Consider the following 18,330-nt stretch of genomic DNA (forward strand, 5'->3'; position numbering starts at 1 on the left):
GGTGCGGCGACTGAACAAGTACAACGTAGAGCCTATTTTATATACGCAATTTGTCACCAATATATATTTATTTTTGGAATTTAGGATGGGATTGTGCAATACGGCATTATCATCCAACAATCATTTCTTTTAATATTATTTAATGGGATAAACTAAAGGAATATATATATAAATATATATATATTTATTACCAATAATGTACATTTGTCAAAAATTAAATTCTTTAGGGGTTATCTGTCATTCCTTAATTATTGTTTTCAAATATGATAATAGGATCCTAATACATCAATATCTACCATTTTTAAATTCAAATATTTATTATCTTAATTTTTCATTTTTTTATTATTTATAAATAACTTATAATTCATGAACAACTATTTAGTACAATTAATATACTTAATAAATATAGTATCCACCTTATTATCCTTCTATTTATTGCTACTTACTATATATCCTTAAGCATAATATGTGAAGGAGTCAAAGTTTATTAATTAGAATATAAATCCTCTTTAATTTCCTAATTTCATTAGATAATTTAATTTATCAAAATAGATATATTATGTAATTTTTATAATATTTAATATATTTTTTAAAATAATATTAGATAAAATCTTAGATTATAAACTTCGTATATTTTTTTTAGAAAAAAGTAGAATTTATTATTAAAAATTAATTTTTATTATATAAATAATAAATCTCATATGTATCTATTTTTTAAAAAAAGGAGTATGCGAATTACGTGGAAATATAATTTCTCAATGTTTAGCTTTTATTTTTTGCAGTTTAAAAAAAATAAGTTGAAATGAAAATTGAAAGTTAAATAAAATATTATTAAAATTTATTTTTTAAATATTATTTATATTTTAAAATTTAAAATAGTTAAATTATTTATTTTATTTTATATAAAAATTTAAAAAAATTATAATAATTAAATAAGGTAGGATATCTACATCAAACAAATTATTCCTGCCGAGCAACGTCACATGGGACGAGATTTAAGACGGGAAATGGACAGGAAACCACTCTCTTTAAAAATGGGAGGTTGAAGGAAAGAGAGTGCTGTCTGCTGAGCAAGCGGGCGTTCCATTTTGGTATGGGGGACGTGGTAATCCCGCCAGCGCTGAGCGGAGATTTTGTAGAGTTCCAAGCATGGGGCCAATCAGGCGAAGCCAAACATGTAGTACCACTACCAATATATATGCTTTTCCTCTGTCTTTCTTCCCAACCAAGTGACTGACTTTTCAAAGTCTCGCAACTCTTTTTCTTCTTTTTGTTTTGTTTTTTTTGTTTTTGCTTTTTCTTTTATCTGCAGTCAGCGTCGCTCCTCTGTTCTGACTAGTTCAAACCTCTTTACACTCTCTGAAGATATTCTCATAGCCAAATACCAGCATGGTTATCTCAAGTTTCTTCCTTTTCTTCAGTTGCTTTTTGTGAGGGGGCACTGTCTCTGTTGGCGGCAGGGTGCGTTGTCGATTCGGTTTGCAACTCACTCAACTTGGTACTCAGCTTCAAACAGGTGTGTAAAATTTGCAACTTTTTCTTTTGGTTTACGAGTTTGTATCGTTCGTTTTTTTTTTTTTTTTTGAGTTAGCCATCCCACAAGTCATTTCCCATTCTTCCTTGGAACTTTTTGTTGGTTTGTTTCTTTTCTGGACGCAGAGTTACAGAATATGCTTTTCTGGGTATACATGGACGTGTATACACGATTCTATGAGAATCTAAATATATGGTGGCGCTCATTGGTTACTGTTTCCAATGGGAACTTGGTGAACTTAATTAAAATTGGCAATGGGAACTAAGCTAATGAAACTTGGTGGATAGTTTAACTAATGAGAAAGTCTCGTTGTAGAATTGTGAGAGGATCTTGATAAGTGGAAATAAAGACATGCATGTAGATTTTCAGGTGGCACCAAATGCATATAAGAATAACGGGCAGATAAATGGAGGGGCACTAGTAATACACGGTTCTGGAGGATGGGGTCATGAATTGGGGGTTCACGGCCGTTCACTTACCTGGGGCGGGTCTGATGCGCCCTGCCTTGACGAGGTTCCATGTCATAAAAAAATGGGAGTGCTGTCAATACAAGCCTAAGCAGTCTGCACAGTGGATGATCACCATATGTGGGATAATAATACTCAAGACTCAAGAAAGCTTCCCTTTAGGGAAGCTACAAAATATAAGGAATTTAATGTGGGACACTACTTTTTGTTAGATAGTTTTTCCTTCAATCCAATGTGCTTTTCGGTATTTTATGTTGGGCAATTCACGCTCCGGTCTGATTATGTATTTAGAATGGTCTCAATCTTATTCTTTCTGCCAAAGAGACGATATGTATTTAGAATGGTCTCAATCTTGTTTGATTGGATATGGTGCAAGGAGCCTTTTTCTCTCCGTACAACTAAAACTCTGATGATGAAAAATTCTGTGTTTTTCTTCTGGTGAGGTTTCGGTGCATCCAGTGGTGTGTTAGTGTTGCTTTTAGTGTGTTATGGGTCCTTTGAAACTAGTGCTTATTGAATCCAAGGCTTTTGAGATAGTAAGAGATGGGAGGTTTGTTCATATAACAGAGAAAGGTTGGAAGGTGGTGAAAGAGATTAGTCTGGGGTTAGGTACGACAAGGTGGTTCTTACATGCCTTGGAGGATAGCGTGAAGGCTGGGAGGCAGGGGTATTATTTTGCCCATAGAGATGGTGACAGGGGCTATGTTGCTCAGCGTCGCCTTAACTCACGAGGCTGCATTATGGCGTTGATGGAATATGGGGGGGGGGGGGTGGGTATCGAAATTTCTTGTTCATTCCAGAGGACAGGGAAGGGAGGGGGTGGAGGAAGATGGTGGAGGCGCTGAAGGTGGTTGCAGGTTCTCCTCTACCTCCACACCAGCCTCCATCTCGGTCTTACAGGGAGGTGTTGCAGTTCAGAGGTAGTAGTTGGGTTAGCCATCACTCTGACACTTCAGCAGGCTTGAGAGGGGTAGGCCTGCAAAGGGGTGTTGCCATTCCTGTAGAAGATCAGATGCGGAGGGTAGAAGGCAGAGGTGTGGTCGGTATGCATGAGGAAAGTGTGTTGTGTGCCTTACAGGAAATGAAAAGTCAAGTTGATTTGTTACAAGATAATATAGCTTGGATGATACGGTGCGCAAAGGGGCTTAAAGGGCAGGGAGTGGGCTTCGGTAAGTTTGAGGGCTGTGGCCCAAGTTGGCCTCAGGAGCTACCTAAGGCTAGTGGGCAATTAAAAATGGGTCAGGCTCGGACTAGTGGGCCTCAGGCTGGGAGTGTGGGCCAGGGAGGAGAGGCTGACTTAAAGGGGAAGAAGGCTGTAAATGGGCTGGGCTGGAACAGAAGCCCACGTCGAGCTTGGCAGGAGAAAGGCCCGAAACCTAGGATTTCGGGTATGCTGGAGGTGTCGTCCTCTTCATGCCCGAGTCTTGGGCTGGGTCCGGCACAGACAGGGGCTACGGCCTACGGCGCCTCAGGTGGTGGTCCGGCGGTGGCCTTAGAGTTGCCGGAAGTGGTGGTGGGAGAAAATAAAGATGGCGCTGACTCTGAGGTGCCCGAATCATCCACTTTAGGACCGAGTCTTGGGCTGGGTCCGGCACAGACAGTGGCGAAGGCCTGCGGCGCCTCAGGTGGTGGTCCAGCGGTGGCCTCAGATTCGTCGAAAGTGGTGGCGGGAGAAAATATAGATGGTGCTGATTCCGGTTCTGCAGTTGATAACTCTGGTGTTGCTCGGGGAGGGTTACCTCTTTATGGGGTGTCTCAGTCTCCTTCGGCAGACCCTGGGTCACCATTATTCTTGGCCCAGTCACAGCTAAAGCCATGGGGGGAAGAAGATATAGCTCTCGGTTATGAGGGAGTCAGTGAAGAGTTGGCTCACGAAGATGAGGGGGAAGGTATGCTGACTTTATTTGACCCATGCAAATATTCTTCAGAGGGGGAGGAGGCTGTAGGAGTGGATCCTACTCTGTTAAGTATGGTTCCTCCTAGTATTTCCTCAGACTGGGTTTTGAAAAAAGTAGAGGAACTTCAGAGTTGTATGGGGATCTCGTGTGTGGGCTACAAAGAGCAGTTTAAGGCTTTGATTATAGCCATAGAGGCAGGTGAGCATGGTGTCGGGTCAAGAAGAGATAGGGAGCTAAAGAGGCTGATGTGGTCCATTAATTATGATGGCAAGGAGGGGAATGCGAGTCATGGAAGAAACAAGGGGAGGGGTGGTACAGTTGATAAATGAAATCTAAAATATTGAGTTGGAATGTTAGGGGGTTGAATGAAATTAATAAACGCCTTAGAATAAGAGCTTTACTAAGGCAATGGAAGGTAGACATCATTTGTTTGCAGGAAACAAAGTTGAAGCTTGTCAATCGTAGTATTATTAGGAGCATATGGAACTGCCCATATGCAGGTTGGACTTACTTACCTTCGAATGGGGCCTTGGGAGGTATTTTGGTTATGTGGGATAAGAGGGTGGTGGAGAGCATTGATGAGTTTGTGGGGGAGTTCTCGGTGGGGTGTTTGTTTAAAAATTTTGACGATGGTTTCCTTTGGGCCTTTGCTGGGGTATACGGTCCGAATTTGGATAGTGAAAGGCGGATGCTTTGGGATGAGCTGGTTGGTCTTTGTTCTTGGTGGGAGGCTCCATGGTGTATTGGAGGGAATTTTAATGTGACAAGATTCTCCAGCGAAAGATCAGGGGAGGGACGACAAAATCAAGCTATGGTGGATTTTTCAGATTTCATTTTTGAGTCAGGCCTTATGGACATACCCCTAATGGGAGGGGAGTATACTTGGTCTAATCATTTTTCTTGGTCAAGACTGGACAGGTTTCTCATTTCCCCTTCATGGGAACTTCAATATCCAGATGTAAGCCAGAAAAGACTCCCGAGGATTTGTTCCGATCATTTTCCTGTTATGCTTGATGGTGGTGGTATCAAAGGGGGTAGAAGGTCATTCAAGTTTGAGAATATGTGGTTAAAAAAGGAGGGTTTTGTGGATTTGGTTAGACAATGGTGGAGTTCCTATTTATTTGAGGGCAATCCGAGCAATCTGTTGGCCAGGAAATTGAAAGCTTTGAAATTGAATTTGAAGATATGGAATGAACAGGTGTTTGGTGATGTAACCTTACAGATGAAAAGCTTGACACAAGAGCTACAAAGCTTGGAGGGTGTAGGAGTCGAGAACAACCGTAAAGAGCAAGTTGTTTCTGAACTTGAAAGATTGACTCTATTGGAGGAGATTTCGTGGAGATAGAAGTCAAGGGCTCTATGACTTCGGGAAGGGGATAAATGTACTAAGTTTTTTCATCGTATGGCTAATGCACATCGAAGGTTTAATTCTATAGAGTCCTTGAATATTGAGGGAGTTGCATCCTCTGATCAGGGCGTGATGAAGGATTTTGTGGCTGGCCATTTTGAAAATTTGTTGTCAGAACCTCATTCATGGAGGCCTACGGTAGATGGCCTAGTTTTTGAGGGCATTGATCAAAATAGCATGATGTGGTTGGAGAGACCTTTTGAAGAGGAAGATGTAATACTAGTAATCAGAAAAATGAACAAAGATAAAGCCTCAGGCCCGGATGGTTTCACCTTGGCTTTTTTTCAGACTTGTTGGGAGGTGGTAAGAGAGGATGTTATGCTGGTTTTTCAGGAATTCTACACTTATGGCAAATTTGAAAAAAGCTTAAATGCGACCTTTATTGCTCTAGTCCCAAAAAAGGCCAGTGCAATAGAGATACAAGACTTTAGACCGATTAGTCTTGTGGGCAGCGTGTATAAGATATTGTCTAAGGTGCTTGCTAATAGGATGAGCACAGTCATGGAAAAGATTATCTCTAAATCCCAAAATGCCTTTGTGAGGGGGAGACAAATTTTAGACTCGGTTCTTATTGCCAATGAATGCTTGGATAGCAGAATTAGGTCGGGAGTTCCAGGTCTTCTATGCAAACTAGACATGGAGAAGGCATATGATCATGTTAATTGGGATTTCTTGATATACATGTTGAGTAGATGCGGGTTTGGGGAAAAATGGAGGATGTGGATAAGGCATTGTGTGTCTACGGCTCGTTTCTCGGTTTTGGTAAATGGTGATCTCGTGGGCTTCTTTAACAGTTTGCGGGGACTACGACAAGGCGATCTATTATCACCTCTCTTATTCGTCCTAGTAATGGAGGCACTAAGTAGGATGGTGTCGGCGCAGTAGGGGGAGGATTTTTTTCAGGATTTTCAGTGGGAGAAGGTCCTATCATAATTTCTCACCTTTTGTTTGCAGATGATACCTTGCTGTTTTGTGAGGCCAATGCAGGACATATCCAATCTTTGAAGGCCATTCTACTCTGTTTTGAAGTTGTATCTGGGCTGAAAATTAATCTTGCCAAGACGGAGATGGTATCAGTTGGAGAAGTAAGCAATATTAGGGGGTTGGCTAGCATCTTGGGTTGTGCGGTTTCTTCGTTGCCGTTGAAGTACCTTGGGCTTCCGTTGGGAGCTACTTTCAAAGCCAAGTCTATTTGGGAGGGGGTGCTGGAAAAATTTGAGCGTAGGTTGGCCGGATGGAAAAAGTTGTATTTATCAAAAGGGGGGCGGATTACACTTATTAAGAGTACTCTATCCAACCTTCCTACGTATTACTTATCCTTATTTCCTCTTCCCGCTAGCATTGCAACTAGAATAGAGAAGCTTCACCGTGATTTTTTATGGAGTGGCATAGGAGATGAGTTTAAGTTTCATTTAGTGGGATGGGACAAGGTTTGCTCTCCTATGAGGGATGGCGGGCTGGGGGTTTGTAATGTGAGGGCTTTTAACAAGGCATTACTAGGTAAATGGTTGTGGCGCTATAATTATAAGGGGGAAGCTTTATGGAAAGGGGTGATTGACACGAAGTATGGGAGTGAACCGGGGGGGAGGGGGGCTGGTGTTCTAAAGAGGGCCGGGGGACTTATGGAGTGGGGCTTTGGAAGTACATTCGTAAAGGTTGGTGCTCTTTTGCTAGTAATACTCGGTTGTGCTTGGGGGATGGTAGTAGGATTAGCTTTTGGAAGGATATGTGGGTGGGTGACACGGCTTTGAAGGATGCTTATCCAACAATTTTTAGCATTGCAAGGGATAAGGAAGCCATGGTGGCCGATCTGTGGGTACTTCATCAAGGTTCCCCGGAGTGGAACATTAATCTTACTCGGGAGGCTCATGATTGGGAAGTGAATATCTTGGTGGAATTTTTCAATTTGCTGTATAATACTGCTATTGCGGCCACAAATGACGATGCCATGGTATGGAGACTCTCTAGGAGAGGTAAATTCACGGTACGTTCTTTTTATGACTCTATTACCATGCAACAAAGGCATAATTTCCCTTGGAAGAACGTATGGAGGAGTAAAGCACCAACCAAGGCAGCATTCTTTGTCTGGATAGCAGCTTTAGGGAAGATTTTGACCATTGATAACCTCAAAAGACGTGGTTTATGTATCACGGATTGGTGTTGTTTGTGTAGAAATAGTGGTGAAACGGCGGACCATCTACTTTTACATTGTGAGTTTGCTAGAGGTATCTGGAATTATTTTTTCAGCAAATTGGGAGTCGCATGGGTAATGCCAGGCAGGGTGGTTGAACTTCTAGCATGTTGGAGAGGGATCACTGGGACACCACAGATTGCAGCTGTATGGAAGATGACCCCTATTTGTATTTTTTGGTGTATTTGGAGTGAACGAAATGAGCGACTTTTTGAGGATCATGAACCTTCCTTGGAAGAGTTTCGTAGTTTCTTCTGGAAGACTTTATTTCTGTGGGCCATTGCTTTAGATTTCAATGGTTCCAGCTTCTATGATTTCCTTTTAACTGTTTCTAGTTCCTAAATAGGTGTATGTCTTTGTATACTCCTAGTGTACTTGGGCCCTGCCTATCATTCTATCAATGAATTACTTATTACCTATAAAAAAAAAAAAGAAATGAATGATTTGATCCTTCAGGATTAATGGATAGAGTGACTATCTAAATTATCTAAATCTATTGTTATATCATAGTAAAGAGTGACTATGTAACTATCTAACTCTGTAATTACATAAAAGTATATTGTCCCAAGCTTGATTGCAATCATTGCTTCCCATATCTACGTAGAAATTGAACTACCTGAAGTCCTACGCTTTTTTGTTCCTTTTAGAGGTGATGATTATGGCCAACTATCCTGCTGGTGTTTTCCTAGGCTTGATTGTCCACATTTCTGCTTATCGAAGGCTTGAGGTAGGCTTTTATGGTTTCCTCCTGATGGTACTACTGAATAGACTCTAGCTAAAGGATTCTAGTTCCATCACTTAATACTATTGTATTACTCTTGTTTTCTGAATTGGGCCTAGGTTTACTCTTATTTTTTTAGAAAAAAAGAATTAGGCCTATGTTAGGTGATGCTGGAAGAGGTTATGGGAACATTTTTTTATCTCCTGATTGCAGAGTTAAGAACAACTGCTTGAAGTCAAATAGTACTCTATAGGTTTGCTGATAATCACAATCATGTTTGAAACATAGTTTAGTGGGAAATACATTGTTTGTACCCTCAACCTAGCAGATGTTTTACGTTTTACACCCAAAACTACAAAAATTGACACATTGTACCCTCAAACTGCAAAAAAGTTGCAATATGCATTCTTTCTTAAGATTTGACCGTCAAGATTGTGTCATATGGAGTAAGCCAATGGAAATTTATCAGAAAGGGGTGGAACACCTTTGAAAAACATATTAGCTTTGGAGTGGGTGATGGAGCAAGACTCCGCTTTTGGTTCGATGCTTGGAGTGGGGAGAGCCCTCTTTCCATTGTCTTTCCAGTCGCATTTAACATGGCTGGAAATCAGCAAGCGACAGTTTCATATTTGCTGTGTTGTGCCAATGAGACTGTAACTTGGAATGTCACTTTTACTAGAAATGCTCAGGATTGAGAACTTGATTAGATGGCCCTTTTATAGTTACTTGTATTCAGCAAAGGTAGGAGGAAATGGGGGTGACTGTATGTTGTGGATTCACACGGGAGAAAAAAGTTTACTGTTAAATCCTTTTACAAGGCTTTGACAGTACAACAACCCACTTTCTTCCCATGCAAGAGTATTTGGAAGGCACTAGCTCCGTCTAAAGTTGCGTTTTTTACTTGAACAGCTGCGCTTGGAAAGATTTTGACGGTTGATAATTTAAGGAAGCGGAGTATGGTGGTCATGGAGTGATGCTACATGTGCAAAAAGAATGGAGAATCGATAGATCACTTGCTTTTACATTGTGAGGTGGCGGGAGAATTATGGGCTGGTATCCTTGATAGAGCCGGACTGAGTTGGGTAATGCCTAAGAGTGTGGTGGAATTACTAGCGTGCTGGAACATGAGGCATATCAGTGCACAATTGGCAGCAACATGGTGTATGATACCTTTGTGCTTAATGCGGTGTCTATGGTCGGAAAGGAATGATAGGTGTTTCAACAACAAGGAGCGTGCAGTGGGGGAAATTTGGAATTTTTTTATATTCTCTCTTTTACAGTGGTTTTCTGCTATTGTATTGAAGGGTGGGAATGTCTATGAGTTTCTATCTTCTTTTCAGCTCACTAGAATGTAATTAGGTGTCTCACTTTGTATACTTCCTGTGTACTTGGGCATTGGCTAGTTTCATTCTATTCAATAAAGCTACTTATTTACTTATAAAAAAAAAAGATTGTGTCATGTGTTAGTTTTTAGTAGTTTGAGAGTGCAATGCATCATATTTGGCAGTTCTAGGTGCAAAGTGTAAAATGCCTGATATGTGAGGGTTACACCGTGTATTTTCCCCTAATTTATCTTGTACTAGTGACCATCATTTATTTTGTACTCTGTAGGTCCAATGAAAAACTCTTCTTTATTTAAATTGTAAGCATAACAGAATGAAATATGTTTTTATGGTTAACTATTTTTTTTTTTTTCCAAAACGTGGTTCTATTGCATCAATATCTCAAAGTTTTACTAACAACCAGGGTTTTAAATTTTGAGAATATTAGAGATATTAGATGGGTTAGAAAATATGATATTTTGCTGATATTTGGGAGAAGGTTTTAAAACATTTGGTATATATCAGGTTTTTTATATCAATATTTTTTACAGTTTTGTCTATATTTGTTTGAAAGTTGGCCAATATATATGCTACGTGTCTCAATGATATATTTTTTTTATTGGTAAACAAGATTTTATTGATCATAAGAATAGGCAAGTGCCCAAGTACATGTGACACATACAAGAGTGTCACCTATGCTTGATGTTATAGTGATAAAAGAAATTCATGAATGCTCATGCCATTAGAATCGACCAATGTAACAAAGTGTTAAAAAAGAAATTTCTAAGCTCGTCCATTGATTTCCAAATACTCTTCCATGGAAATGAACTTGCATCATGCGCATTCATGGATAGCTAGAAGGAGCTGTTGTTGAACTTCCCTTTCTTAGAGGGGTGCCAAGAAATCTTATCTTATACTACCTCCATACAAAGAGTAATGCTAGGTACAAGCCCAAAATATACAAACCCTGCGCAGGCCCTTTGTAAAAAAGTGGGTCCCACTAAAAAAGAAAATGTTATTATTTTTTTATTTTTTATACTTTTTAAAGGTAGGGTCCATTATTTTGCAAGGCGAGTGCGCGGGGCTTGTCTATTTAGAGCATGTACAAATCATTTGTCCCATACAAATAGACTATACCAGGCTATAGGACTCCGAGAAGGCACGATCTTCCCAATCTTGGGTGACTCTAAAGAATGTAACATTCCATTGGGGAGTGCCATTGGATAAGTCTAAGATGTCCGCAATCGAGGCTTCCTTTATTCTTGCTATCCCATAGAATTCTGGATAAGCTTCCTTGAGTTTACCTCTTGCCATACCATATGTCATGCCAAAATTTAATTTTGGACCCATCACCCACCTCAAAGTGGGTATAGCTAAGGTATGTTACAGAGATACTTTTACAGATGCTTTCTATATCTAGATAGTATAGTAGATAAATAGATAACGTATACAGTAAATAGACTCTTCGTGTACAATAAATAGACTTAAAGTGTAAATAGCAGTTAACGTGTATAGTAAGACCAACAGCAATTAAGCGTTGGAATCAGTACTCGGTTGTAACCCTTTTCTATATAAATGAAGGAAAACAATGGAAAGAGGTATTCAGACCAATCTTGACATGGTATCAGAGCCCCTACATTGATATTCATCTCTGTGGTCTTAATCCTTGAGTGTTGGTGTGTTGCGACAGGAGGAATTTTTTTCTTCTCGCTGTTTCCGCAAGTTTCTCTTGTTTTTTGGTATTCTCGTTTGGGAGTCGGAGCTGTCTGTGGTATTTTCACTTGTGGGCTCGAGTATTTGGTAGCCATCGGAGTTATTTTGGGTGTTGCGAACACTGTTTTGCCTTGCGGGCTCCTTCTTTTGGTGCCTTCTCGTGGTGGTTGGGCAGCTGTGGGGCAGTCGGCCAATTCTGTGGTAGACGGCAGTTTCTGTGGTGGTTGACTCCTTCTGTGGTGGTTTGCCGTGATCCTGTTATGGGTAGTGCAGTTTGGTGCTTGTCGGCAGTTTCTGGGTAATTTCTGGTGGCTGAAGACGTGCGGGTGTCACCTTTGGTGAGTACCGGCAATTTCTGTGGAGGTTTTTTGTGGCGGTCCGAAAGTTTCTGGGTGGCTGTGTTGCAGTCAGGTCTCTCTGCTGGTTTCCGTAATTTTCTGGGCAGGTATCGAAGTATTTCTCCTTTGGTCTGTAAGGTATTTCTCTCCAAAAAAAAAAAAATGATTCTGGGCCCTTGTTTCGTGAAGTGCCTTTTATTCTCGTGACTTTGGGCCCCTTTATTTTCAGTCTGGGCCTTTTATTTTGGGCGTGGAATTATTTAGGACCTTGGGGCCCCCCTTGTTACCGTGATTTTGGGTTTGGCTTATTTTGATCCTAATTTGAGTTAGGCTTGCCACTTATTTGATTGACTACTTGAGCATATTTCTCTAAGTATTTTTCATCATGTCTATTGAAAATACTATTGTTCGCTTTACTGGAAAGAATTTTCCTACGTGAGAATTTCAGTTTAAGATGTTTTTAAAAGGAAAAGAATTATCAAATCATATTGATAATTTTACTAAAGTTCCCACTGATGAAAAAGAATTTGTTCAATGGGAGGTCAAGGATGCCAAGGTAATCTCTTGGCTATTGGGGACGATTGAGTCCCACCTTGTGACCAATCTCCGCTGTTTTACTACGGCTCAAGCTATGTGAGATTATCTTCACCTTATTTACCACCAAGATCATAGTGCTCGGAAGTTCCAATTAGAATTGCAAATTAGTACTTATAGTCAAGGCAATTTGCCTATCGCAGTATTTTATTCTGGTTTTATTAACCTTTGGTGCGAGTATTCTGCCATTGTTCATGCTAAGGTTCCTACTACGGCACTCGCGGCTCTTCAAGTTGTTCATGCTGAGAGTCAACGTGATCAGTTTTTAATGAAGCTTCGACCTGAATTTGAGCCCGTTCGAGCTGGTTTGTTGAATCGTAATCCGGTTCCTTCTTTGGATATTTGTTTGGGAGATTTGTTGCGTGAAGAACAGCGGTTATCCACTCAAATAGGTATGACTTCTGAGAAGATCTTTTCTGACACTGTGAATGTAGCCTATGCAGCACAAGAGAGAGGGAGGAACAAGTTGCAATGTTTCAGTTGCAAGAAATTTGGTCATATCGCTTGCAACTGTCCTAAGAAAGTTTGCAACTACTGCAAGAAAGAGGGTCATCTCATCAAAGATTGTCGAGTACGGCCTCAGAATCGCCAATTCCAAGCTTTTCAGGCTGCTGTACAGTCTTCTTCTTCATCTTCTGCGCCTCCTTCTGTAAGCTCTGATTCATCTGTTCTCACACCAGCAATGGTCCAACAGATGATTGTGTCTGCTTTTACTGCTTTAGGCCTGCAAGGTACGGGTACTAACTCAACTTCTTGGATTGTTGATTCGGGCGCTTCTAATCATATGACTGGTAATATGATGGGTTTCCATGGTGTTCGTAAGTATAGAGGCGCGCAAAATATTCAGATCGCTGATGGCAATACTCTTCCTATTACAGCTGTTGGTAATTTGGGCTCTTCATTTCGCGTTGTTTTTGTCTCTCCTGGATTGTCTATCAATTTGATTTCTGTTGGACAATTGGTAGATAATAATTGTGATGTTCACTTTTCTCGTGGTGGTTGTCTTATACAGGATCAGGTGTTGGGAACGGTGATCGCGAATGGGCCTAAAATAGGACATTTATTTCCCTTATGGTTTTCTATTCCTAATGTTGTTTCCCTTGCTTGTACGGCTGCTGCCAATACTAATGAAATCTGGCATAAGAAATTAGGTCATCCTAATTCTGTTGTTTTGACTCATCTTATGAAACATGGTTTTTTGGGCAATAAAGATTCATATTCTTCTTCTCCTGTATCTTTTGATTGTGCTACTTGTCGTCTTGGTAAAAGTAAAATTTTACCGTTTCCTGCGCATGGTAGTCGTGCTTCTAACTGTTTTGAGATCATGCATACTGACGTTTGGGGTGTGAATCCTGTTATTTCTCATGGTTAATATCGTTATTTTGTGACGTTTATCGATGATTATAGTCGATTCACCTGGATGTATTTTTTCCGTTCTAAAGCTGACGTATTTTCTGTCTTTCAAAAATTTATTGCGCTTGTTGAGACACAGTTCAATACTTGTATCAAAACTTTGCGCTCCGACTCAGGGGGAGAGTACATGTCTCATTCTTTTCAAACTTTTCTTCAGCAAAAGGGGATCATTTCCCAGCGTTCTTGTCCTTATACTCCTCAACAAAATGGAGTCGTTGAGCGTAAAAATTGTTATCTCTTAGATGTCGTCCGTACTTTATTGATTGATTCTTCTGTACCTTCTAAGTTCTGGGTAAGAGCTTTATCTACTGCTATCTATTTGATCAATCGTTTGCCTACTACTATTCTAGATTATGATTCTCCATATTTCCGATTATTTGGCATATCTCCTAAGTATCAATCCTTTCATACATTTGGGTGTGTTTGTTTTGTTCATCTGCCACCTGTTGAGTGTCACAAGCTTGCTGCACAGTTCGTCACATGTGCCTTTATGGGATATAGTCCTACTCAGAAATGATCTGTTTGTTATGATGCTCATGCAAATAAATTCCGAATCTCACGGAATGTGATTTTATTTGAAAATCAATATTTCTTTCAGTCTCAGGTTATTTCTGATCCTCCTATTACTCTTCTTCCTGCTTTTGATGATATGTCTTCTTCTATTAAGCGATTTCAACCAGGTATGGTGTATCATCGACGTCTTTCCCCTTCTTTAACGCCCTTTCCCGACACTGATCTGTCATATGATTCTGCGGTTCCTATACCTCGGCAGTCCACCCGGGTTACACATCCACCAAATAGGTATGGTTTTCCTCACATCTCGCTTACTGCCACTCTCGACACTATTTCTGTTCCTCACTCTTATACCCAGGCATCCACCCAAGCGTGTTGGCAGCAGGCCATGCAAGACGAAATCCAAGCTCTTCAAGACAATCACACTTGAGACCTTATAATTTGTCCCTCTGATGTCAAACTTATTGGTTGTAAATGGGTGTACTCAATCAAGTTTCGAGCTGATGGCTCATTGGACAGATATAAGGCTCGTCTTGTGGTTATTGGGAACCGACAGGAGTATGGTATTGATTATGAAGAAACATTTGCACCTGTTGCCAAAATGGCTACTGTGCAAACTATCTTGGCACTTGCCGCGTCGTAAGGGTGCTCTCCGGCAGATGGATGTGAAGAATGCTTTTCTATATGGGGATTTGAAGAAAGAAATCTATATGTCTCCACCTCCCGGCATGTTTGTTACACCTTCCTCAGAGGTTTGTCGGCTACGCCGATGCTTGTATGGACTGAAACAGGTTCCGCGTACATGGTTTGACAAATTTCGCTCTAACCTGCTTGCTTTTCATTTTACTTAGAGTCAGTTTGATTCCTCTCTTTTTCTTCGCAAGACTTCTGCAAGGAATCGTATTGCTTCTTGTATATGTCGATGACATTGTGATCACTGGCTCCGATACTGAGTTAATTAAGCAATTACAACAGCATCTCAAGGCCTCTTTTCACATGAAAGATCTTGGTCCCCTGCAGTATTTTCTTGGCCTTGAGGTACAGTTTACTCCAACTGGTACGTTGTTACACCAGCACAAATATACGCAGGACGTTATTTCATTGGGTGGTCTCCAATCGGGTAACTCTATTGTTACTCCATTGGATGTAAATCTTAAGTTGCGTCAAGAAGAAGGGGAGCTTCTATCAGATCCATCCTTGTATCGGCAGCTTGTTGGGAGTTTGAACTACTTGACGATTACTCGTCCTGACATTTCTTTTGCTGTACAGCAAGTTAGTCAATTTATGCAGGCTCCCCGACATCTTCATTTAGCCGCTGTCCGACGCATTATCCGATATCTGAAGGGCACCTCTACACGCAGGTTGTTCTTTCCTAAAGAATCTTCCTTATAGTTGGTGGGGTATAGTGATGCTGATTGGGCCGGATGTGCAGATACTTGTCGCTTTGTTACTGGCTGGTGCATGTTCTTAGGCAATGCACTCATTTCTTGGAAGAGTAAGAAGCAAGACAGAGTTTCCAAGTCCTCTACTGAGTCTGAGTATCGTGCTATGTCTTCCGCATGCTCTGAGATCACATGGCTTCGTGGGTTATTGGGTGAACTTGGTTTTCCTCAGCTACATCACACTCCTCTTCACGCTGATAATACCAGTGCTATTCATATCGCCGCTAATCCTGTCTTCCATGAGCGTACGAAACATATCGAAGTCGATTGCCATTCTATACGTGAATCATTTGACAAGCATGTGATTACACTCCCTCACATTCCCACTGAACGTCAAACTGCAGACATATTCACTAAAGCTCTTTCTCGGCACCGGCATCAGTTCTTGGTTGACAAATTGATGCTTCTTGATCCACCAGCATCAATTTGAGGGAGGATGTTACAGAGATACTTTTACAGATGCTTTCTATATTTAGATAGTATAGTAGATAAATAGATAACGTATACAGTAAATAGACTCTTCGTGTACAGTAAATAGACTTAACGTGTATAGTAAGACCAACAACAATTAAGCGTTGGAATCAGTATTCGGTTGTAACCCTTTTCTATATAAATGAAGGAAAACAATGGAAAGAGGTATTCAGACCAATCTTGACAAGGTATTTATCCCATTCTCTTCTTATGTGCTTTCCAAACCCCAGCCCACGTGGCCCACTCTCCTCGTTTGAGCCATCCTTGCCATGCTCTACCATACTTTGAATCTATGATGGTTCTCCACAAGGCCCCCGTTCTAGTGGGTATCTCCATAACCATTTGCCCAACAAAACCTTGTTAAAAATCTGCAAATTTCGGATACTCAGACCTCTTTCTGAAATTGGGGAACATGCTATGGCCCATTTTACCACGTGAAATTTAAACTCATCATTTGCCCCTATGTAAGAAATCCCATTGAAGTTTCTCCATGCGATAAACCACCTTGGTGGGATGCAGAAATAATGATAGGAAGTAGGTCAATATGTTGGAGAGGGTACTTTTAACAAGCGTGACCCTGTCACCTTTGGATAAGTGCATCCTCTTCTAACTATAAAATTGGGGAAATAATGATATTTTAAGATATCGTACTTGTTTATCATGATTGTTACTGAAATATTTTAAAGTATTGAGATATATTTTTATTTCAAACTATGATTGTTACTGACATTTGAGCTTTGGATATTTGTCATGTTTCTCCATCTGCTTCCATTGTTTAAAGTTTTAAAGGTTTTATATAAGATTTTCACTTTCAAATACTTATCAGTACTAGCATGTTCATATATGCATTATGGATATTTAATTCTTATTCTTTTGCAGGTCTACTTAATAAAATATGGCTAGTTTTGCTAAAGATGATGTACCTATGCTTTCAGACACAAATGGGCATTCATTGGATGATAATGCCGATTCTCAATTGCGGAGATATAGGACAAGGAGTGCATCAATTTCAATTCCTATGAACTCAGTGGAGTCTTATGAAAGTGAAACTAATCTTGTGGCCCATACGGGTCCACTAAGGAGTGAAAGAAGAACTCCATTCATACAGATGAGTGGCCCATTGTATGTTAGCCGCAAACCTGAAACCCTTTTTTTGCCAAATCAAGGTGTAACAAGACACAAAACAGCAGAACCTTTGGCTGGAATGTTTCCTCCCTTAGAAGGAAAGGATCAAGATGATTGGCAGTTTGACAACTATGCTGGAAAAAATGAACATTTACTGAGGTCTGGGCAGTTGGGAATGTGCAACGATCCTTATTGCACAACTTGCCCAACACATCACAATTTCTTAGCAGCTCAACGAAAGAATACAAGGCCATCATTGGTATTTGATCCTAAGGTGTTTTTCTTTCTTAACATAAAGGGTGTTCTTTTTCTATCCTAGGTGATTACTGCAATATTTCCACATGCCTGCATCATATCTAAAATTTACTGTTGATAGTCACCTTGTTGCTTAGATTTCAAGTTTGATGTGCGTCTGTAACATAATATCATTTCCTCCTCAAAAACTTGCGTATAAAAAGCTAGGATATATAATGGAATTCATTTGTATAATTATTAATTATTTAATTAGTTACCTCCCTTGTCAGAAACTTCCCCTTTCTTGTTAGGGATAGGATGCTACATGTGGTTTCATACTGAAGTGCAAAGATTCAGGAACTCCATCAATTCAAAGCAAAACCTATTTCATTGATAATACGATACCATTGCACTCTTCAACAGAATCTAGTATGCTATACTATTGTGCTATAAACACTTATTAACGGACATCTTCTTGGTAAAAACTCCAAGTAGATACTCCATAGCCTGTAGAACGATCCTTGACAGTATTTGGATAGTTAAAAAATAATAAAAAAGTTTGGATATTCTATAAATAAATGTATCATACCTTAAATTAGGGGTGTAAGGAATTCGGTCCGGACCGGAAAAACCGACCGGACCGAAGTTGAGACCGGTCGGTCTCGGTCCCACAAATTGTGGACCGAAAAAATTCGGTTTGGTCCTGGGGTCTATAAATTTTGGACCGGACTGGACAGAACTCCTATATATATTTTAAAAATATTTTTAATAATTTAATTTATTATTTTTATATAGTAATTATATAAGTTAATGATGTAATTTTCATGTAATTTATTATCATTGACCATATAAAATATAAAATAATATATACTATCAATTAATAATAAATCATAAATCATGTGATAATTTATGTCATTATATGTAAATAATTAATACATCATACGTT

At 39.9% G+C, this 18,330-nt stretch overlaps 2 protein-coding genes across 4 annotated transcripts in view; both read left to right on the forward strand.

The window, feature by feature from the left end:
- The first annotated feature begins 1,021 nt into the window (after positions 1-1,021).
- LOC121243503 (probable cyclic nucleotide-gated ion channel 20, chloroplastic) overlaps positions 1,022-18,330 on the forward strand; it is a 48,183-nt gene continuing 30,874 nt past the window's right edge. Inside the window, exons 1-3 of one of the 3 annotated variants that reach the window (XR_005936157.1) lie at positions 1,022-1,177; positions 1,422-1,512; positions 16,902-17,424. Coding sequence is in view for 2 of the 3 variants with exons in the window: in XM_041141631.1 (XP_040997565.1) it covers positions 16,921-17,424 (504 nt within the window). In the remaining variant the exon portion in view is untranslated. Of the gene's footprint in view, positions 1,178-1,421; positions 1,517-16,901; positions 17,425-18,330 lie in introns of all 3 variants that reach the window. The other 2 variants (XM_041141631.1, XM_041141630.1) reach the window with 2 other exon arrangements.
- Positions 2,401-5,900, forward strand: LOC121243504. The gene is made up of 2 exons (XM_041141632.1): positions 2,401-3,400; positions 3,548-5,900. Exons 1-2 carry the CDS (start codon positions 2,831-2,833, stop codon positions 4,226-4,228), a joined length of 1,251 nt encoding a protein of 416 aa, XP_040997566.1. The 5' UTR covers positions 2,401-2,830; the 3' UTR covers positions 4,229-5,900.

This window comes from Juglans microcarpa x Juglans regia, chromosome 8D, assembly GCF_004785595.1.
Source record: "Juglans microcarpa x Juglans regia isolate MS1-56 chromosome 8D, Jm3101_v1.0, whole genome shotgun sequence".
Taxonomy (NCBI): domain Eukaryota; kingdom Viridiplantae; phylum Streptophyta; class Magnoliopsida; order Fagales; family Juglandaceae; genus Juglans; species Juglans microcarpa x Juglans regia.